This window comes from Rhyacophila brunnea, unplaced genomic scaffold (genome assembly GCF_057557595.1).
Source record: "Rhyacophila brunnea isolate RB1 unplaced genomic scaffold, BYU_Rbru_1.0 scaffold_24, whole genome shotgun sequence".
In the NCBI taxonomy this organism is placed as follows: Eukaryota; Metazoa; Arthropoda; class Insecta; order Trichoptera; family Rhyacophilidae; genus Rhyacophila; species Rhyacophila brunnea.
In genome coordinates, this window is record NW_028232904.1 from 27757915 (window position 1) to 27782710 (window position 24796).

Sequence of the window (24796 nt, forward strand, 5' to 3'; positions counted from 1 at the left end):
ATTTTCTATATGAAAAAAGTGAACATAAAACACAAAAGTTCAAAGACTGATCGGGGCATTTAACACAATTAAGCCAACGTTGACTCAAAATTAGCACAATTTTTGAAACATCAGGGAATTTTGTGTCTCAAAAGTGTATGCGATTGTCAGACGCAGCAATGTTTTGAATTATTTTTGTTTTCCGACTTATATAACATTGTTTGTCTTCAAATAAATAAAAGTCATATTTTTTTGGAATTTGTCTGTTTTACACTGATTTTAGGATTTTTACAGGTTTCTTTAAATCTCCCGATATCTCGGGAATTCTCGAAAATTCTTTTCTGGAAATCCCGAATCTCGAGAATTCAAAATTTCATTATTTCGGGAAATCCCGATTCTCGAGATTGAGATTTTCTCGGGAAATACCCAACTCAACGTGTGCATTGCACAAGGGAGACCATATTCAGAAGGCGGCAAAAATATTTTAGCTTTTTTTTCATTTTATAACAATTACCTTGGTACATAATTATTATTATCATGTCACAGTGGGCGCGCGCGGTAAAATTGAAACGCAATTATTAACATCCATACTCGATGGCTTAGTCATGACTCATGAGTGCACAGATATTGTAGGTATGTTCAGCTTTGTATGTTTTTGTAAGATTTGAGATGCATTAGAAATGGACATACCTATTAGATAATATGTATTTGAATGATACAATATCAACATTTTTACAGCATAAAGATACGATGCAGATGAACGTTTTGTATATGTTAACTCAATTTCAACAAAAACTAGACATACAATATCTTTGCACTAAGCAATAGAATTGTATATTTTATTTATTTATTCAACATTATATTTTGACAATATCTCCCATTTTTTTAAAAATATGTAGGTATATTTTATAAATACGTAGGTGGTACCTACTACATGTAGATACTTACATAAAATAAAAATTATATATCATTAAATTTTGGAACCAAAAAATCTGGATTTGAAATTTTATAATCATTGATTGTCCAAATTAATTATGTATTTACAATGCTACAGAACAAGTTCCATCGCAAATTCTACAGTTATGATCTTGGGAGCTGTTTTCAGCTGTAGACCCACCGACAGGACTATTTTTATCACAATGGCATCTTATTCATAGACTTAGACAGGTTTTTTTTAAAAATATTTATCAATCGGGCAATCACCTATAGGTATAAAACATATTTAGAAAAGTGGCTTAGTAAAATATTTAGAGAATTTAGTCACTAATCACTATCGTACATGACATGTAGATAAATCTGTACATATATTAATATCAGAGCAATTAATATGTTTCAAGTTTGTCTTGACATCAGTTGGGGGGGGGGGGGGGTATATATATTCCGAAATAGCAGGAGGAACGTATTTATATCGACTCGAGCTCAAAATAATAATTGTAGAATTGACAGAACAAAAAACTTTATTTCACACCATTGTAATTACTATAGTTTGGCGGAATAATTATAATTGTTATAGATATGATCATTTGGAAGGACTTCATTTGGATTTAGGGTATGTCGACCATAGCGTCTTGCATGAACCTCGCGAGGACGGTTTTGTCCATTCTGTAATACACCCACTCTTGTTCTCCAGAAAGTTCCACGACGCCGTCCATCTGGTAGAGCAGCCGCGAGGGGCTCGACTTGAGGACGTGGAAGTCCACGGTGTCGCATCCGCTAGCATTGGCGTACTGGTGGAAAGAATATTATTTGATCAAATTCATACGCACGAGTTAAAATGATCTCCATTACAGGGCTCGAAATGGACCGGAACGTCTCGTGGACGTATGGACGTATGTTGGTGGACTAACGTAACGTAATGGCCGTATGTTGTAGCTTAACCACTGGGGAATGCCAAAAGAAATGGCGTATTTCAAAAAAACACTACCTTATTCTTAGGTCAATAATTATTATATAGCAATCATTATTCGTATGATGTTTATCACAATTGAATGGTCAAAGACATAGCTTATAATGAGTATCTTTATAATTATCTTAAAATGTGTTACTCTTGCCGATTTTTGAATAATAAAATGCCTAATTCTTGTCAAATTTGGGATCACAGAGATTATCAATATAATTTTTTATCGTGAATATTTTACAAAAATTATCTCGTCATAAATTATACTAATGATTTTATAAATGCGTTTAAAAATTAATAAATGTAAAAAATCTTAACACCACTGCACAGTTATGTACCGAAATATGACTATATTCTAAAACATTAGAGCGAGAGGTTTAAAAGAATACTATTTTATGTAACAAAAATACTTTATGCAGTCATCAAATGTTTAAAATAAATATGAGGGATAATAAGACTTCAAAATTATATAAATAGATTATCAACAACGTTTAAGGAGTTTCCAGGATCATGGTTTGTTGACCTACGACGAGCATGTGGGCCGTTATACCTATGCTCTCGGCCATTTTTGATACTGACTATTCTAGTTCTATACTAGTCTGGCCGTTTTTGATAATACATGATGATCTTTCAGGCATGGCCCCCACAAAGAGGGGGCTGACAGGGTTCTAGCCTGGAGGCCCGGGCTTAGAGGGGGCCCGGCGTGCCAAGTCGACCAGTTAAATGAGAAAAACACACACCACAATTTTCTTCAGTTTTTAAAAATCAATTAAACCCTGCCTAGACCAAACCATAATAGTTTTGGTATATTTTGGGCGATACGACTAAATTGTGCACACTTTTTCATTCATACTTATTTGTTTTCGTTGGATTAAGAATAGGCACATATTACACAATATTGTTGATTTTTTTTTAATTCATCAAGCCCTACCTAAGCCACACTACCTATACCTACTGGATAAAAAATATTATATATCTATAAAATATCCAAGGTTTAAGTATGTGGGTATGATTTAATTGCATAATTTAAGATACCTATTTTATAGATAGACGAGTATTTTTTTAACTAATATCTATTATTTATTGGTTCTCGCAGGGTTTAATTGAATTTTAAAAACTAACCAACACCTTCTGTAAATAATTATTGTAGTCTTATTTCAATGAAAACAAATACGTATGACTGACAAAGTTTAGTGTGAACTATTTATGGCGGATCTTAACAGCCTACATCCACCCTTCGCCACAGATAGGTACCAATAGTATTATTTGAAGTCAGTGACGTTCCTAGATAAAATGCCGCCTCATTTTTTTATACATTATTTTTATCATCCTTCATCTATCCAATATCTAAGAAATGTGTTGTATGGATACATTACTAACAAAATATCAGACTAATAAGGACGTCGAACGGCAACGGAAGTTAACTAGATATCACAAACCCGACAAAACCAATGAGCTGATTTTTGAATGGAAAGATATTTTCGTTATTACTAAGTTTAGGTAGCTATTTCTATATATTCCAAATAATTTTCCTCAATTTGCCGCCCTTCGAGTAACTGCCGCCCCCAAGCGACGCTCAATCTGCCTAACCCCACGGGACGTCACTGTTTGAAGTATATGGTTTTCATTCAACCTACTGGTAGGGGGCCTCAAAATCCACTTGCCACTGGCCATAATAATAAGTGTAAGTACATACCTCTGCGATCTCCGCCATCATCCGTGAAGCGATTCCCCGTTTTCTGTACTCCGACTTGACGTAAATGACTTCAATCATCAGGGACTTTCCCACCCAAGTGGAGTACTTGTTGTAGTAGACGGCGTATCCGACAAGTTTCGACGTATTGTCTTCTTTATTCGTAGCCTCGGCCACAATACATTTGAAGAGTGGAGGGTCGTGATCAATGTCCGCCTTCAGGTCTGTACAAAATGAATTCAATATATTGTAATTTGTCCGAAATCAGACAAAAAAAGTGATAGAAACCATTCGGTCGACTCACAAAAATGGTAGAATTTTGATCGAGTTGTCTTAGCCGGCTCTCACATCGAATACGTCGATGTGACGTCATCGTTATTCACGAAACACACGTTGCCAAATGGAACTTCGCAGACTGGTCGAATGCGACTGTTTAGTTTGAAAAAAACATCTGCTGTTGCATGCTTCTCGGGCTGCGATTTGAAGACGCATACGAACACCTACGAATAATTATTGGTCATTCCTATACCGAATCGCCACATCCAAATATCTATACGTCTCGAAGGTTAGGTTTCGGCCACATAGGTGTGTGCTTCGCTAGTGCTGAGCTAGGTGCTATGCTTGTCTACTAAAAACACTACTGCCACATTGCACGTTACGTGCTTAGGTACGTAAATTCATTTGACATTTGGAAGCGCTCAAGTCAACAACGATATGTCACTCTCAAAACTAATCAGAAAGCTACTTCTCATAGAGAAATTAAGTTTAAAATTTCGAAAGTCTCAAATTCGAACTTGTTGGGTGCACAATGTCAATTCATCCCATGCGTCATTATTCATAACCTCAAAATATACGGTACCTATTTGACGTTTGTCATACTGAAGAAACATCCGCCAGAAAAATCACTAGGTAGGTGACACAATAAAAATAACCAACATGTTTGTTCGCCGGGAGACTCACTAGGTGACTAATAATCACGTAGCGAGGCGCAAAGCGTGCAGTGTGGCCATTGCAATAGTATAGTGTGCTTCCGTTCGCTAGGATATGACGTCACCTATCATGTAGCCACCAAGCAAGGCACCTGCCTATGTGGACTTAGCTTTACGTGCGACTGTCGCTACGTAGATCTGCAACACCGGATCGCCGTTCTTGGAATGTTTGATTTATGGCTGTGCGGCAGACGAGGTGAGTTAAGAGTTTAGATGTGAGAGCCGGCTTAGAGGTAAGTAGTTTGGTCGAGTTTTTTAAAATAAGTAGCTACCTACCTGTATTTACTTAAATGCGATATTTCTTTTCAGGGACGCGCCAAGCGGCGGTGTTAGGGGTGCGAAATACCCTGGCGGCAGGATTCAAAGAACGGTAAAACATTTTTAATGGTATTATTGTTATTATGTTATTCAAATACCTATATAAAATAAATTCTATGCTGAAAAAAGTCGCATGTGGAAATTTTCATTTATAAATGCTTCCATTCTCTATCGATTTACGACGCTTTATATAATTCAGAGTGTTATATTATTTAATAGGTAAAATAAGTCAATATTTTGATCACAATAAAATAATTGTTTCAGCTATTCTTTGACTTCTGTCAAATTTACAATAAAAAGAAAGTTTTTATTTGGTGGGGGGGCAATTTTGAGCTGGCACCCACCCTTGATGCATCCCTGTTTCTTTTAAAACATTGTTAGTTCACTGCGCACACACAACGCCCATTAGACGTTACCATGGATAGCAGCGTACGTCTTGTGCGTAGACGCAGCACGTCTTCCACTGTTACTACCTCACCTTGCAGCGATACTATAAGAGCAATCTACCCGGTGTGACTTGCTCTGCAGCTGGAGCATGAAAGTGAGTAAAATTTTGGAAGTTTTAAGCACAAACCTTCAGCGTTCATTTTTGGTCCCTCTGGCATCTTTTCGATTACCGCCAGCTCCTGTAGAATGCGACAGTAATTTTAATTCTCTAACAAGACAATAAATGATAAATTTATTTTTTACCTGTATTAATGAAGAAATGCAAATAATTTATAAATCATTTTTAATTCAATAAGTACCTACCATTTTTTTAATAATTTATTATTTTATTGTGCCCGAAAAGTAAATAAAGGTGCCTGTCTAAAAATGAGTTAAACCCAGGGGCGCACACCAATGACATTAATATGGACGAAGCATCTGGGAAAAAAATGACACTCACTTTTTTGTCGGGTCTGCCGAATGGCATAATCTGTTCTAACGCCATTACAATAAAGGTGATATTGCTATAGATCCCAATGCTTTTTGTCGGATCTGCCGAATGGTTCGGTTCGAACAGGTTCGCTCAAATAAACATTGACACTAGAAACACTGTTCTAACGCCATTACAATAAAGGTGATATTGCTATAAATTCCCGATGCGTGATATCGCATAATGGAAATTGCGTGACGTTTACCTATGCATGTGCGAATGTCGCTATGCACGAATTTACTTGCTAGCTACTGTATTGAGTGCGTTTTCCATTAATAATGTCATTGGCGCACACAGAAAAATGGTTTGGGAGGGTCCATTTTGAAGAAATATTAACATTTCATTTCATATAACAAGTCATTGAATTCTACATTTTTACCCTGCTTACTATTAATTATAGTTTTTCATCGCTTCAACAGTGGAATACCTACAGCATTTTTCCAAGTAGATACATTCCCCATACGGTTTTTTTTTTTTTTTTAGAATTATTAATAACCATGTCCTTGCTTTTTCGTACAAGGTGGTTGTTAGTAATTTTGAACAATCACAAACACCCAGGCTTTGAGAAAAACACATAAATGTTTTTGTCATGACCGGGAATCGAACCCAGGAACTCTCGGGTGGAAGGCAAGCGCCTTACCAACTGCACCACGAGAGCCATACGGTTTGTTTCCCAGTGATGTCACTAACTCGTATATTCTCATAGGTAATCCAATAATATGTGAATACCTCGCGCCTGTAAGCAACAGCTTGTTGTGGTGTTTCATAAAGAAACAAATTAAATTAAAACACTCTGCACTTTGACTCTAGCGATGAATATCTAGCCTCCAGCTATCTATAACAACGCATGCTCACTTATTAGTTATTGCGGCTCTTCGCATCTACAAGTGGTTATCAAACGTATGTGGCCTGACAGCCATAATTATTAGGATCGTTATTGTCCATTTGTGTCATACGCGCTGTCTTTTTCTTTAGACGTTCCGCATCAGAATATTGAAGCGAACATTTGATTTTGCGTTGGACCAATGAGGGGTGAGGACATCCCGTTGAGAAGGTTGATTGACAGCGACATCATCCGGGTCACAATCCTCAGCATGAGGTCCAGACGAAGACTAAGAAGTAAGATTACATATACTTTGTACTTTTTCCATTTCTGGGGGGGGAGTCCGTGCCGGAAAACCCCCCCTTTGTGTGCGAGCCTGTGATCAGTACCTAATAATTTTTTTTTTCCGACCATGTCCGATCCTAATTAGATCATATGGGCCTCCACAGAGTGGAGGTTTGTATTAACATATTTTGTGTTTACGAGAAATGGATGTCAGCCACTTGCTCAACCTTTTAGGTCCACACCAGTGTTGCCATATTTTTCTATGCTGATTATAGTACAAAGGCGTAAAAACTATAGTATTTCTGAAAAATATATAGTACAGGAACATTTTTTGTCTTGAATCCTTTAAAATTTTGTATTTTATATTTTTCACTGAATTAAAATTATAGTATTGTACTATAATTATAGTACGGTTGGCATCACTGGTCCACACTCTGACACATACACTAATAATTTAGCAAAATATATAATCAAAAAAGTATCTCATATCTGTGACAACAATATTATAATGTTTCAATTTTTTAATATTTATTACAAGCTGACAATATTCTTCGTACTATCTCCTATTGGAGGTCAGCCACCATCAGGGAATCTTTACTTTATCATCTACCACCCGGAACAGTTTGGTGAAGTTACACTCATACCAATCACGTAGCCATGAAACACGGTTGTCCTATGCTACGTTTGGAGAATGCTGTACTACATTATTTGTCCTCCCATAATGTGGCTAATAAACGGAACTTCTTGGCCTTTTCCCGTTCGTTTGAGGACATCAACCATTGTCACCTGGTTAGTACAACCACATCTCGAAAGCCTCAACAAAAATCAAAGCCGTGACATCTGATTTAGTGACTATACCTCCCCATACCGTAGAAAAGAATTGAGAGAACATAATAACGAACCATACACAGTCTCAGAGGTCTCGATTGCTAAGGAGGCGTCTCATTTTGAGAAAGGCACTGTTTGCTATCTCAGTTCTTGTTTTTGTTTCTAGACTGGTGAAAATAAAAAATCTGAAAACCATCGTAATAATCCCCGAAACAAGCATGGCCTTCATAAACTACTTCTTATTGTAAAACTATTGTTTATTGTAATGAACGCTGGTAGGTGCCTACGGACTTCGCAAACTTTGGATTTTTCAACCATATGCGTGGATACTTTTTCATTATTGTCGGCGAAAACAACAATTAGGTAGGTACTTAGACACTTAACTAGTGTCATAAATGTAATCCATCCCCGGCGGCATCATGTCCGATCGGATTTTATTGCTTAGGGCTGAAATGTTTTTTAACGATCGACACATTAACAGCATTATAGCTCGGTATATCGAATAAGTTGCTTGTTATAACAGTGAATAAATGTATGGAGAAAATCATAGACCAAAATGCCAACGAATGTTTCCTCATTACATCTGAGATCTCACTATGTCTGAGATCGTAATAACCGAGTTTGACTGTATTTTTATCATTAAAATGTAATAAGTTTTATTAAATGTTATAGAGCGATTTTTTTTTTAAATTCGCAGTCCTTCTAAATAGGGATTTTTTCAATTAAACAATTACCTTTATCAGTTTTATTATGGCCGGAGCATCTTTGCTTTCTGCATGCCTGACGTCTATGAGGTCGGAGTGTACAACTATGGAAGTCCTGGCAGAAGTCTTTGTCGACATTTTAATTTTAAACACAAAATTACAAACAGAAAAAATGCCTATACAGACGTTATTTTATTAAATACTCACTGTTTTGTTTTATTTTACAGTTTGACAGAGAACATCATTTAAAGTTTTAAATTGCAAACCATTTTTTTTTTTTTAAATAATTATAAATATGTATGGCTAATGAAAACCATTACTATCTAGGTATGCATTATTTTATTTACTGAATAAAGATATTAATAATAGGTAGGAATGCTTATATATAATATTACAATGAATTAAAAAGATTTCCTTTATGGTAAGTAGGTACCTAGCAGTGGCGAAGGGATCGAAGGGTGGAGGTAGACTGTGGAGATCTGACAAAAAATAATAAACACTTTGTCAGTCATACTTACTTGTAATCATTGAACTAAGAATACAAATTGCAGACGGTATTGGATGATTATTAAAATTCAATTAAACACTGCCTAAAGCAAACCATAACACCATAATAGATACTTTATAAAAAAATATTCTTCTATCTATAAAATATATAAATATTAAGTCATAGATAGAATATTTTTATATTTTATATCTTTATCTATCTATGGCTTGGTGAGGCAATTAAATTAAATTTAGAAAAATAACCAACATATCCAATTTGTATTCTTAGTTCAATGAAAACTAATAAGTAGGACTGACAAAGTTTAGTGTGCACTATTTATGTTGTTTCTCAATTGCCTACCTTCACCATTCGCCATTGGTACTTAGTTATTATAATTTATGACGTTTGAATTAATTACAGGTAGGAAGGAGGGGGTTTCGAGTCTAGACCCTCAGAAACAAAAAAATCACAAATGAACAGAATATTACTTCTTCATAGGGACCTCAGACAGATGATCGTGACAATTATGATTTTGACATCGAGCAGTTTTTTTCACGGATTGGTTCTAGCCCTCTCGGCATTTAGCGGTTCGTCTTTTGCGTAATTGTATCAGTGGAAAAGCTGTGATATTTTTTATTTGGTCTGTCCATTTGGAAGGAGATATTCTCCAGGTTTTCCAGGTTGCAATCAGTGTATTGTTAAATAAAATAGTGACTGATTACAGGGCTCCGAGCATCAATCGAAACTTAATTTTTCTTTCGTAGTTTTGTTCAGTGTCTGGTCAGTGTTTGGACTTATGAGAACAGACTTCAAACGGCTGTGATTAAAATAAAAAAATTAATTGTTTTATTTTTATATATTTCAGTCAATATACAATTTTGTACAACTAATGTTTAATATTACAATTGTCCAAATATACGATGAAATCATAAAACTACAAAAATACTATTTTCATTATAATAGTAAATCTATCATAATTTATAAATTATTCATCCTTAAGGTCATTAAAACCACTAAAAAACTCATCTATTTACATGTCATAAAATTAAAAAAAAAAAAAAAATTTCATAAATGTTTATATTTCCATAATAAAAACTCTATATAATAATATTTACAACATGCCTTAATATATAGATAATAAGCATTTAAATAATAATATATAAAACGAGGTGAATTTGTGTTGATAATAAACCAACTATATCTCGCAAGCCTAAAGGTCGGTACTGACTTTACAGCAAATTTGCGCGCACGCAACGCTGTGCAATTTTGCTCATGTAAGTACAAGGTGAAGTTTTCGTGCATGTAAACTTTTGCGTACAACAAATTTTATCCGCACAAACGTTCGTCCGCATATACCATTCGTGCGCGCAAATTTGCTCAAGTCAGTACCGACCTTTATACTAAACTACAAGGTTCTAAGTGTTTATTTATGACACAACAAACTTAACAATGAAGAAGTATTCTAAGCTGCCTCAATGTTACTTTTGTTTCTCCAAAAATAAACATTTAGACCTTGTAGTTCTGCACTCTGCGTGTTTCTCAACCTTTTTACAACTGCGGACACTGAAAGTAGGAGAAACGTTTAGCGGACCACCAACACAGAAATAAAAATATATTATTTATATGATAATAACGTCTGATCTCGGTTGATTTCATCACTTAAAACCATTTATCTATTTTAAGAACAAAAGTACAATACACATCACTTGCAGGTGCACCGCTAGAAAAATTCTGCGGACCACTGGTAGAGAAACACTGCTCTAGTTCAATAAAACAGTAGGTACCTACTAGACGTGCAACGTTCGTATATGGCTGATTAAAACTACATGACTCAGAGCCTGCCCGTTAATCGGTAACGCACCATCTTCTACGCGAATGCGAACGCGAATGACTGACTCATGATGTCATTGCTAAAAACTACGTTTCCATAGTCAGTGTCAGATGCCACCTTTGATATAGTCACAGGCTTTGATGTGAATGCAACATACAATTTCATGACATCATAAGCCAGTATTCGCAAACTTGATGACATGACTGTTTCTTCGAGATTAGAGACGTCATGAATGCTGAAGATTAAAAAAGACTCGCGTGTTAAAATTCTATTGTGCGATACGTTCAAGTTTTCAACTGACTCAAATGAACCAACCAGTCAGAACTGATCATTACCTCTAATTGAACAAACATCTCTACTGAGGGACTCGATTCCCATGGCTAGTACGTATACAATGGGTTCAGAAACAACTCAAAAAACCTTGTACTATGACAGGGATGGCAAACCTTTTTTTATAAGACTCATATATTATACAAAAATCTTTTTTCACAATGGTTTATTGTATATTTCCCACATTAAATTTTCTAAATTTACAGACGAATAAATATACAATTCAGTGAGATACATAGTTTATCGGACGTCAATTTATTTATTTGCCGTTTATAAATAAATAAAAGAATTCAAAGGTAATTGTAGACACGGTTAATAAGAGAATTCTACACGTCATGTGTCATAGATTCGCCATCCCTGTTCTGATATAATGGAGATTGAAATTTTTCATAAGAGGTTATCCATATATGTCACGACCTAAAGGGGAGGAAGTCTAATAATGTGATGATTTTGACGAAGGGGATTGTAGAAAGGTACCAAAAATTATGTCATTTACGGAGAAACCCTTTTATGAATAAGACAGAGATTAAATCAATATCATCGCCCATTATTTGCACATAAAGAAGTTTTACTAGTATTTGTCCTGATGATGATGACCACGGATACTACAAATTTATTGATCCATTTCTAAAGATTGCCATCGATGAGTCGATAGCTATTTTGGTTTTTTAAAACAAGTTTAAATATACGCAGTAAAAAAATTCAAGATGGCACAAATGCACCCCCAGTTGAACTTAATTTCATATTGTTTTATAATACAATAATAACACCATCAAAAAATGTTGGGCGATATCTGCTATATAATCCAAAATGACGGGAGTCTTACGAGTAACCAACTGGAGTAGTTTATATAACGCAGAATAGCAAGCAGTAGTGACTGCCAAAAAAATGACCCTGACGCATGCAATTCACAAACTGCCGATAAAACATATTTAATTTAATTGATTGTTTAGCTTTGTTTAATATCTGATTCACCCAAAGTTGCTGAGTTGGTAGAGCGACCATCTGTAAAGCCCATGTTGTGTGTTTGATCCTGCGCGAGGAGCCAAATGGTAAGATGAATTTCCATCCAATCGAACAACCATTCCACATAAAAAATCCAAGACGCTCGGCATAGATGCAAAAATGGTAATTCACTTTATTATTTACTTAATGTTTAAAATTCGTAGACTGATTATTCAGTTTTGGACCGTTTATCCTCATTGCTGAAGGACATGACATCCGCTGAATGGAATCTTCCGTCCAGAGCATATGGTCAACAATATGGAAATATCTTATCTATATATTCGACCATCATTATTTTACAGACGAAAAAAAAGGAAAACATTGTAGAAATCTAAAACCCAAATGCAAAGCGTGTCCGGAAACTTGTACGTATGCAGTTCGCCGTATCACACTTCACCGTGAAATGTTGTATCGGAAATATATGGTCATATATTAAAGACCGTCCAACTTCTTTGACATAAAATTCATGTCTAAATAAAACACAGTTCTTGTCGGTTTAAAGGAAGCCAGTGAACTGTGGCATGGTGAAATGTTTTATGTACAATTTACATGACGTAACCGATGCAGAGATGGTCGGCCAATCTTTTTAATACTCGCAAATTCCATTTTGGTGAATGAGATTATTGTTGTTAGTCTTTTGCGTAACTCATTGAGATCTTGAACTTTATCACATGCACATTAGATCAACGGCATCGCAGATGCCCTGCGCTACCAACATTTTGCGGTGTGTTTTATTTGTTCAATTTAAAAAAATTCTATTCAAAAGTTGGTCGATTTATAAGATAAAGCTGATAGACCGATGATATTAAATAAAAAAAAAACAAATTCAAATGCTTGCCCAGTTTAACGGCTGACATGTCGGAGTTTATCACCGTCATCATCAGGTTACTTCTCAATCGCCATCACATGATAATCTTACAACGAAAGAATATATTTCCTAACATTAATATACATTTATTAAAACAATAATAAAAAAAACAATATGCATAATTTAAATTTCTTTGAATTTCAATAATATTTAACAATACAATCAATTATTACTAATCAGAGTCGCTGATTGACCGCTACGAGTCGCCATCAAGTTACGATGTTTTTTGAAGGGATACTGACCACACTCCAGTCTCACCTGCTTCCTCAGGTAACCGGCCACTCTTGACTGTGGATTTGCAGAATTACTTTTGACCAGGCTTCTGCCATTTGGCGCTATACACAAAGGCTATGTTTAGCTACATATGTATCCGGAAGATATTCTCTGGATTTATGAACTTCTTGAGACACGCAGACAACACTTTGTATATTGCAAAATCGCCGGAAAAGACTGCTATCCAGCGACCCATCCTGATAAAAATGGATGCGAGGACTGCGAAAATCATTACCAAATTTACTAATCCTGTATATGCATCCGGAAACCAGAAGCATTTGAAATGTCTTGCTGGAGGCAGATGTTGAATCTAGTGGATGGTCAAATGTACAAATGATTTAATTATTAGTAATCTCCAGATTCGAGAGCGACTCTCCTCGGTTGGATATGGGAATATTTTGTGATGCTCATTTGCAATTCGCTACATAAACAAGTAAGAAATTCTATTAGACCAAGCTGACATTAACTTACAGGTAGTAAACAACTGCGAAGTTCAATGGTTTGGAGTTGACAGTCTGGTTATCTCAATATGTCGCTTTATATATTTATTGTCTGCTTTGGGAAAGAAGGTCCAGGTACACAATGCGGCGTTATATGTTTTACACGCCTCCGTCTACTGCTTCTGTTCTTTCACACATGATGTGTTGCAGACTGCATGTCTATGACATTTTGATGCAAGTACAATTTGAGACCGAAAATACCATTGGAGCAAGGTCAACGGTGATTCTGCCAATACACAGTTAACGTAACTGATACTCTGAACCAAATCCCGTTCGGCACAGCGTAGGAGGACCCTGACAGTCTAAAGTTAGTGCAATGGAAATAAGGCTAAAACAGTCATGTTCTCCGATTCACCCTGCTATTGTTTGCTCAGATAACCGGCATAATCAACACCGTGCATCCTGAGAGGATAGTCGTTGGCGAGATGGTAGTTTAGGGCCTGCCAGGGGTGAGGCAGTCCGCCAATCACCGGCAGGTTCTGACTCTCCGGCTGGGATTGCGCGCCGCTCTGTCCTTCTTCGGGGCTCTCAACCTTCTGAGGGAGCAAAGGCGGGGATTGGGCACCGCTGGTCTGCTGGTACGAGCTCTCTCCTGGAACAAGGGAGCAAATCAATTCAGCCAGATACGACCTAATTTACTTCAATAAGAAATTTCTTAACTATTATAATATCAGGATATATACTTTTTTATTCAATATTGAATAAACGCAAGATTTAAGAATGTTAGGTTATTCATTATAGAAAATAAGGTGAACCAACTGGGATACACATCTTTCATGTACCGCGTAAGTGCTCTATATTTGAAATCAGCGATCCGTCTATGACTCATGCAAATTATTTCTAATAACTGTGCTAGATATATAATAGATAGTGGGGGGCTCGTCATCATTAAGTGTCTATTATAGCTACGATGTGATGACTACGTACATTGGCGATGTTAGTCTTTCTAACACGAAACTAAATCGGAGATTTTATAACTCATTATATTTTAATTTAGAACCATTGAGGGTTTTACTAAGCTTTATATACAGAAGATAAAAACCATTTTACCAAAATTGTCACATTGGAGGTTTTTACAGCTCCAAAACGATCTATTCTACAACCAACTAGCAATTATCTGTAACTACGTCCATGTGAACACGTGCAATAGGGAAAGAAAAAGGAGACAAAATATACGCAACGAATATATAGACTGATTCGTATTATTATTACTATAACCACATTTAACCTCATATTGTTGAAGTGTATTATTTTTGAGAAGTTTCTTTTAAAATATCGAGACAAGAAATGAAAGTACATTGAAATTCTAACAGCTGTGAAAAATTTGTGATCTGTGCCGGATGGTTTTTAATGGCGGCAAGTGAGAGGCCGCGAATTTTTTAGCAAAAATAAACCTTATTACTGTATATTTTTTTTTAAATATATTGAAAGTTTATCATAAACACTTACCAATCATAATATGCTAAATGTCAAATTATTGGACCAGTATTCTTCCGAATTTTAAATTATTCAAAACAAACGCCTGAGACTGGCATTCTGTCTTCAAAGACAATAAGTTCGCATTTTTTGTATGGCCGGCCCTGTATGTCCGGCCATATCCGCGAAATAGTTCACTTTGGCAGAGAACCTGTTAATATTGGTCAAGTAGTTTTTTTAACCAGAGACAAGAGACTCAAACGTTATTATTTGTATAGATTGTTTTCACACGTCCTAAGATGGGCTTTCCAACTAGTCAAATACATTTTATTGGTAATATTACGATCATACAATTATTAAAAAGTTAAGTTACTTTTCATTGGCGAAGTTTGAACTCTCGGATAGCACAGTTATTAGAAATAATTTGCACGAATCAGACGAGGATCGGTAACTTAACAGATACGAGCAATCGGACAGTGAAAGATGTGTTTGAATCCCATTCGGTCTTACTTTTTTTCTAACATTTTTTGTTGGTAAGGCCATCCGCTCACGTGAATACTCAAAAAAGACGAGACTGAAACTCCAGTATCTAGCTAATGTATTTCAATGGCGGCTCGCTGACGGCAAGACTGGAATCTCTCAGTTTCAAAATGTCCACGGCCGAAACCGATGAGACGCGACATGCAAGTCTCCCAGTCTCTCAGTTTCCAGTCACCCATAAAACAGTGGTACCAATATCAGTAGACTCGATGAAAAATCATATTTTCTTACCAAAATTGGTAGCACTGAACTGAACTGAACAAGAAATAACTAGCCAAGACGTCAAAAGTTAAAGATGGGCGAACCGATTTTTAATTTAAAATATGTGGCAGATATTGAGAAATACTCCTGCCTGTATAATTATAGCCTGCCAGAATATTCCCGTAAAGATATTACAGAAAAAGCTTAGAATCTAGTAAAAGACAATGGGTTTGCCAGTTTGAGGTTATGAAGGTTTCAGTAGCGCCGTGTGCGAAGCATCAGTTACTGGCCAGTTTATAAGTTCCATCACCAACCAGTTTGTCAGATTTTAGTTTCTGCGTGAGCGGATAGGTTTTTCAAAATTATTACTTATATTAAAAATTGTTATTCCTATAATAAGAAAAGATAGAACATCATAATGACACAAACATGCTTCAAGTATAGTTTACATATTATTCAGGGCTAAAACCCTAAATTACCTGAAATTATTAATTTTCAGAGCATTTTTCCCATTGATTAAACTCTCAGATTAACGAGAATCAATATTTTTTTTTTTATTAGCAGACGATATTCATAAATCGCTATTTTCGATATGGTGAATGCATACTGTAGGCGTAAAGCCCGCAGGAGGGGACGACTCCACCCATGCCAAATCAATTTTTTACCAATCAATTCTTCGTGATCGATTAATAGATAGAAACTCAATAAAATGATATTGGTCTACTTTTCGAGATAACGACAGGCAAACATTTCACTACTTCGATACCGACACAAACAGTACAGGAGGATCAGATTTTTGTGTGTTTTGAGTAATGCCTCGTAAGCCCTAACTTCACACCTCACCATGTCGCCTCCTGTAGGCTTTTCCACTTATTGTTGGTCAATTAAAACATCACAACCGTTCATCAAGGACTAAACCAACATCAGATAACATTTCTTTCATCTGTTCTTCTCCGTCGTAATGATAAAATTTAGAAAAGGATAAAATATAATAGTATAATGTGTATGAGAGAGACCAAAGTATATTACGTGTTTAATTGTTTTCTGTCTTGAAATATGGCAGGGAGCCGAAATGCAAAGCGCTAGGCGGGCAATCAAAGGGGCCGCCCTCTACGCCGCCTCGCTCTGTTTGGGACAAGGAATATTAATTACAAACAAAAAAAATAACAAAGACATGATGCGCTCAATTTCGAAATCCACCAATGTCTTCACTCGATTGTGAAATCAGCTAAAATTCAATTTTTAAAAATTCCCATTAGGAATAGCAATTGCAAAAGGAAAGATTGCATGCATAACCAAAAAAGCAAGATTTATATGAACACAGTACACTCTCAGTAATCCGCTGCTCGATTATCCGACAACTACTATAATCCACCGTTATTTTTACTAGTTGAAAGCACAAAATCAAGCTCTATAATTCGCCGGTATTCGATTGGCAAATTCAATAGTCCGCCGCGTACAAGTATACAACGCAGATGAGACGGGTTTATTTTGGAAACTTCTTCGTAAAACGTACATTCATCGCGAAGAAAGTAATGTACCAGGGAGGAAAGTGCCCAAGGACCGCATCACAATTATGCCGTGCTCCAATGCAACCGGGACACACAAAATGAAGCTTTTGGTCATAGGGAAAGCCAGGAATCCTAAGCCATTCAAGAATATCTGCCTCACTGAATAACTGGTTGTGTCAAGTGATTTACTGCTTAATATTTAGTTAATAAACTTAGTTTAAAAATATGTATAATTTAGTAAATACTTGATTTTGATTTTATAAAATTGTAATTTGCTAGTACAAATTTCTCAAAAAAAAAAAACTTTTACGAAATAGGCACCTGTTTTAATTTTTACCATATTATTTTGTATGTATGCACTATAATCCGCCGCTTTCACTAATTGGACACTTGTCTGGTTTTAGGGGTGGCGGATTACTGAGAGAGTACTCTACATAGCTTTATCCACGGCAACCAAATAAGTCAGCACTTTCCTTCCCTGCTTAATTTCATTACTAATATCCATCCCTATGTCAGACATTTATGAAACAAGCTTGATTTGAAAATCTTTCAAAGTGATTGTAATAGCGCCTGTACACGTGCATGGATTTACTGTCAGCAATAGTGTGTATTTTAAACTATCATGACAATAACTATTTAAACATAAAAGTGCTGACTTTCTTTCCGATCTCATTCTTCAAAAGTAACGAGACGTGATGTTGTCATTTTATGGTACTACTTGACAGTGTAGTATAGTTCGTTTTTTTGCCGGCAGGTTCGCCACTATCTTTAACGGCCGCGATAATACGTACTGTCAGCAGTAAATCCATACACGTGTAAACAAAGTATAATGCTGAATGACAAGTCACTTCTTTCATATTCTATGGCAGCCATGAAACATGTGGCACATGTCAAAATAAAAATGGAACAAAAAAATATTATTATAAATCAATCGCGATGTTACAAATTCACACTCGTCAGGGTCACAATGAAGGATTACCTGTATAATAGTGAATTCTTTTCGTGTTAATTGAAGATTATTTTAGCTGGTTTCGAAACTAAGCGCTTCATGTTAATATTAAAAAACATAAAAATAAAAAAGACAAAACAACTAATAACATCAATTTTTGTTAAAATATAGACATTTGCACAAATTTAGAATTTTGAAACTGAAAAATATATTAAATAAAATTGTATTTATTATGGGTTAGACTTACATTCACCTGAATATTGATATTTAAATCCTCGTAAATGAGTATTGTTGCATGCATACCTATAAGCGTGCTGGACGTGCTATCAGTGTTGGCGTGGACAATCGGAGGCGGAGGCGAGTTGGGGGAGACCTTCACATCGGCTATTTCGCAGACGGCAGCTGAAACAATCAAACGATTATGAAACTACAAAGGTGGCGTGGCAAAGACTCCTTAAGTAAGTTACCATGTTCGATCCTGAGTAGAGCATAAGGATCTTCACAGAGTAGAGGTTGTATTAATATCGTAATAGATTCTTGGTTTGTCACCGTGTGTTCTTCCTCGTTCTCTCCTCGACGTTTCAGGCTCATTGCAGAGGTGACGTATTGAAGTATACCGTTGAGTATATGAATGCGAATGCTTCTCTGTGTGTGTCAAAAAGAACAAAATTTACTCATAGTAAAAAACTGAGTCAGTTGTGACGACCAGAGACACTGATGGGACGATGGACTATGTTTAAAAACGTCATAACTTCCCGACATTTTCAACAAAATCCAATATCAGATAAAAAGGTTTAAGCTATGATAATAACAATCTACCGATGGCAATTTTATCTTTGTGGTACTCCATCTGTCCATGATATTTGTGTCTAGTTTGGATTGAATATATTTATCTCATGCGCCTTTTACGAGCCGAGCGCGGTCAAATTTGCAAAACGGCCGTCGTTAAAGCCGTGGGTCGCAGGATCGATCCCGCAGCTGGTCAAATAGAAGTGCATGTTGTCTCTTTAGTAAAATATAATATTATTTTCTATCTTCTCTGTCAAGTCCGAGGATGCGGCTCATGATCCGGTATCAGTATCCGTACTAGGCCCTGTTATAAAATACTTTCAAAGAATGATACCTTCGGTCTCTGCGGCAGAAGTGGTGTCGTGCGCTGCTAGGCGGGCTCCGAGCAGCAACTGTCGCTTGAGGAGTTTGGTCATGGTGTTACGCGGTCGCTTGGGGCCCGTGTCCATTATGCGCTGGTGCACTGTCTCCATGTGCTTCTCCAAGATATACCTGAACACGGACATTATATTACCATCAATTATTGCCTCGTTAATGAGTCATTACATGTCAGCAAATCATCGACAAATATGTGGATTGTGTTGGTATCACTTAAATTTCTCAACCTTTTTTTGGTGTTTCTTTGTGAGTTGTTTATTTGAATGAATGCACGCATGCATTTACAAGCCTCCAATATAAGTTTACCAGTGGCGAAGGGTGGAGGTAGGCTGTTAAGATCCGCCATAAATAGTGCACAATAAACTTTTTCAGACATACATATTTTTTGTCATTGAAATAAGACTACAATTCACAGAAAGTGTTGGTTAGTTTTTAAAATTAAATTAAACCCTGAGAAACCAAGCGATATTAGATAATAGTCAAAAAATACATGTCTATCTATAAAATATCTAAAATTATGCAATTAAATCATACATAACTTTGAATATTTTATAGATAGAATAATATTTTTTATTTATTATAGTTTGGTTTAGGCAGGGCTTAATGAAATAAAAAAAATGAACCAACAATATGTGTAATATGTATTTTTAATCCAACGAAAACAAATAACTATGAATGAAAAAGTGTGCACAATTTTGACGTATCGCCCAAATTAGGCCAAAACTATAATGGTTTCGTTTGGGCAGGGTTTAATTGATTTTCAAAAACTAACTAACACCATCTGTAAATTGTAGTCTTAGTTCAATAAAAACAAATACATATGACTAACAAAGTTTAGTGTGCACTATTTATAGCGAATCTTAACAGCCTACCTCCACCCTTCGCCACTGAAGTTTACATCAGTTGACGCATACAAAGATAAAAAAATTGTGAAACTGGTTTCAATAACTCATTGGAAATCGGATGAGAAGCCAGTATCCTACGGACTGGACTATGTCATTATGCGTCATTTTTTATGCGCCTACAGCTGAATAACGCAAATGCCAACCTTTATATTTAGAATCTTCCACTAAGGGCCTTATGCACAGTAATCTATGCATAAGGTGCTCAGTGGAAGACTCATACATAATTTATCTTGTTGGTAGAAATATAATATATACATTGAAGCAACTGATTTTTTTTATCTAACGATTCTGCCACAGAAATAGACTTAAACAATCAATTTGAAAGGCTGCTACATGTCCCTACAAATAATACATCAATAATAATAATATTATTTAAATAGTCATGTTACAACAGCTCACCATCGTAGAGTGGTACCAACCTGCGATTGAAGGTAGCCTCGCACATGGTGCAGTCGTGATTCTTGGCCTGCCGCTGGATGGCGACGGACTCGTGGGACTTGTGATGAGCATACAAATTGTATCTGCGAAAATACAAGACATAGCATAAAATAATATAATATGCAGCCAATTTTTGTGGTAAATTTCGGAATATTTGTGAAGTGAATCTTTTTTACATACTTCGACCATGTTCGATCCTAATAGGATCATATGGGCCTCCACAGAATGGATGTTTGTATTAACAGATTTTGTTTTTACGAGAAATGGATGACAGCCATTTGCTCAACCTATTAGGTCCATACTCTGACTCATACACAAAAGGAAAAACAATATGTGTACCTACTTGTCAGACCCAGGATTTGAACCTGGGACCCACGACGCTATAGGCCGATGCTTAAGCCGCTCGGCCAACGTGGGTGTCATACATACGTGGGTAGGTACATACGGTATACGAAAATTCATGGGAGTGAATTCCGCTGATCTGTGATGAAAAACTGTCATGATTTATTCAACGTTTTAGTTTATGGATTTTGGATAACCACAGATACCTAGCAACAGTCACACGTAACCATAGAAACGTATAGATATATGGATGCGGCGATTGGCAAGCCGGGTATAGGAATGACCAATTCGTAGGTGAAGTGTGCAATTTGTCGATTGCAACAGCAGATGTTTTTTCAAACTAAACAGTCGCATTCGATCAATCTGCAGAGCTCCATTTCGCAACGTGTGTTTTGCGAATGGTGCGTTCCCTTATCTCCTCGTTGATAGGAGTTCCAACGAGGAGATAAGGGAACGCACCAAGCAGCCTCTCATCACACTGAGAGTGAAGAGACGACGTTGGACCTGGCTCAACAACGTGCTGCGTATGCCAGAAGAAAACCTCAACCTGGCTTGCCTGGAAGGCCGCTAAATGCTATCTATAGTGTATACGGTGGAGCTACGAGATGCTGGTTTGACCTGAAACGAAGCAAGAAGACTGGCAAGGGACAGGGATTCTTGGAGGCCGTGTGGTGTCCATATGCTTTGACTAAGGGGCGAACATGGAAGAAGAAGTTTTGTGAATAACGATGACGTCGCATCGACGTATTCGACACGTTGCAGGCGAGACGAGTTTTGATGTGAGAGCCGGCATAAGTACCCTAATTACTAACCGATGTCCGGATCACTCCAAATTTTTAGTTTTGAGAATGTAACATTCTTCATATTGAACATACATAATTTGAAAACACCTCAGATATTTATTATATACCTACTAGAAAAAATCTTTTTTGTTGGCGGAACTGTGACTATGCGCTTTATACTTGTGAAAATTAAGTACGTTCATTGATTGAAACATCTTTAGTTAGTCTTTCAAAGATTCTCTTGTCAAAATCAACCGATAGAATGCCACACTAGTCTTTCTCAGAATTTCAATCAAGTCTGGCAAAGTGTACCTCTCGGAGAATTTCTTCCCGCAGATGAGGCACTCGTGGCGCTTTTCTCCGCTGTGCACGCGCTGGTGGCGCTTGAGATGGGAGCGCGTCATCAGCGCAAGACCGCACTTGTTGCACGAGTGCGGCTTCACGCCGGTGTGGCTCAGCTTGTGCATCTTGAACGAAGACGTGTGGATGAACGACTTGCCGCACAGGTCACACTGCAACATAAAGCGGTAACACCGACTTAGAAGTGGCATAGCCAATTATACAAAGATACACGGCGTTATTATACAAATAAATGACAACTAGGGCGGTAGGTACATAATATAATATGCCAAAAAACATGTATGTGGCAAGGACGATCACTGGAAAAATCGTATTATAAAATATTATGCATAATGGAATGTATAAGAACCGATAACCAAATATGTAGTAATGATAATAGTATGAAATAGAGGTAGTGTAAAAAATTGAGATAATTTAGAAAATATAGGTAGGTACCAGTGGAGAAGGGTGGAGGTAGGCTAGGCTTGGCAAACCTTTTTACGTATGCGTGCCAAAATTTCCCAAATATTAATTTTCGACTGTCTGATGTGCCGAGCAGTCATGGGGGAAAAAATAAAACAGTTTTTCATTTTTACCAAATATGTTTGAGGCAAAAAACAAGCAGCTGTTATATTTGTATGACAACTGATACATTTCATTACGTTTATTGATTCGTATGGGGCTAAAGAGTGATCAACGTGTTGGACATCCCTAAACTAGAATATTGATTTTAGAAATAGTTTGTATTATTGATAATGATGGATGTATTGGACATGCCATTTAAAATGACAAATTTACATAACACTGGCAAATCAGATTAGCCTAAATCAGGGGTAGTCAACAAGGTCCCTACCGCCCACTAGTGGGCGTTACAGCTTTCATGGTGGGCGGTAGGGGTTTTAAAAACATTATCATTATGCATCAGCCTCGGGGATCTCATTAATAATTTAATTAATTAAATGTAATTTCACCAGACTTCATGCTTCTATGTATGCAATGTATAAATAAAAAGATAGATTTAACTACAGTAAGTTGTTTTATAAAGATTTATTCTGCCAAACTTAGCGAAACTCTGAGATAGTGTATTTGGTAAGTAATTATTATTATAATATGCTTTAACTTGCTGTAACTCTGCTTTATAAATTTAATAAAGTAAAGTTACTTCCCTACTTTATAAATCACCATTACTGTGGAACCGGTGGGCGGTTAGAAAATGTTACTATTAAGGCTATACCTCAATTGAGTCATGGTCTAAAAAGATCGTGGCTAGGCGATGCGCGGATTGCGGGTGCAAATGACGCATGCCGAACAAAATATAATTTGTCATATAAATCCAACATGCGTCCATTTAATATTCTGTTTATTGTTCTATTAGTAACAATAATAATATATTCATTGACATGTTTTCTTTTTCAAGTAAATGGGTAACGTTTTTAGTCATCTTTACACGATTTAAGAATTAATACCCCCGTCGCCATCACGAAACAAATTGACGTATTCACACCTCGACATTCGCTCTCCGAATGCCAGCAAGTCCAAAATTTCGTCGCGCCTATAGTTGAAAATTATTTGCCGTTTCACTGATGTATAGTCTTAACAGAGATACAGAAGTGGGCGGTAGGTATAAAAAGGTTGACTACCCCTGGCCTAAACCAAGCTGAGATAGAACCATCTACTTGATTATCTGTTACGACAAGTTAATACTGTGAAGTTGCAGTTATTTCTGAGCTGCGATGATGATAGAAGGTGCCGTCATTAAAAATGAAAGGTTTATAATATTAAACAAATTACAATGTTAAAACTATTACTAGTTAGAAAGGAAAAAATATGAAAAGTGTGCAAGACATATTTTTGTCAAGTGACAACACTAGGTGTCAATGTTAGAGCGATATCTCACTGGGACGCCACGGCAACGTTGTCGGCAGAGTGACAATACACAATGTATAAAAAAATTCAAATTAACCACGTCGTAAAGCTGTTTCCGGGTCATATACTCGTCAACAATTACATAATAATTTTGAAACACCTCCGAAAACATACCTTAGAAGACAGCATAAATAAACTTTGGTAATATCACCTAGAGCTCTGGTTAGACGGCAGCGACTTGCCTGCGCGGTATAATTTGTACAAACTACTTTTACAGCATTTTTCGGTTTGTGCGAGCTACAGTTTTCCACAGGCAGTTACAGTTTTTCATACAGACGGGCTTCCCGATACAAACCAGTTTGTGCAGGTAAACTTGTGGTAAAGCATGAGCGTCTAGCCGGCGGTTAGGCGAAATTTGAGACACCTCCAATAGGTCATAGAATAAGAGCAATCACCTGGTCAGTGAAAGGTGTGAGATTCGAATGCCACTCAGTCTACCTTTTATTCTAATAGGCATGTTTTCCGAGTGTTATATATATAACAGAATAATCTAATTCACACACTTTATTTGGCGTGCCGGTGAGATGTGGCCCTCAGATAATGAATTTGTTGTA

At 36.5% G+C, this 24796-nt stretch overlaps 2 protein-coding genes across 5 annotated transcripts in view; both read right to left on the reverse strand.

The window, feature by feature from the left end:
- Positions 1–1523: 1523 nt before the first annotated feature.
- Positions 1524–8570, reverse strand: LOC147069270 (thialysine N-epsilon-acetyltransferase-like). The gene is made up of 5 exons (XM_085951143.1): positions 8463–8570; positions 6797–6904; positions 5451–5502; positions 3573–3793; positions 1524–1706 (listed from the first exon to the last, which is right to left on the reverse strand). Exons 1-5 carry the CDS (start codon positions 8568–8570, stop codon positions 1524–1526), a joined length of 672 nt encoding a protein of 223 aa, XP_085807269.1.
- Positions 8571–12329: 3759 nt separating this feature from the next.
- LOC147069271 (uncharacterized) overlaps positions 12330–24796 on the reverse strand; it is a 28027-nt gene continuing 15560 nt past the window's right edge. For 2 of the 4 annotated variants that reach the window (XM_085950908.1, XM_085950907.1), the window contains 6 exons: positions 22290–22489; positions 20835–20936; positions 19467–19624; positions 18647–18745; positions 16913–17008; positions 12330–14318 (listed from right to left, as the gene is read on the reverse strand). In XM_085950908.1, coding sequence (XP_085807034.1) covers positions 16917–17008; positions 18647–18745; positions 19467–19624; positions 20835–20936; positions 22290–22489 — 651 coding nt within the window. In that variant the 3' untranslated portion in view covers positions 12330–14318; positions 16913–16916. The remainder of the gene's footprint in view (positions 14319–16912; positions 17009–18646; positions 18746–19466; positions 19625–20834; positions 20937–22289; positions 22490–24796) is intronic. The other 2 variants (XM_085950906.1, XM_085950905.1) reach the window with 2 other exon arrangements.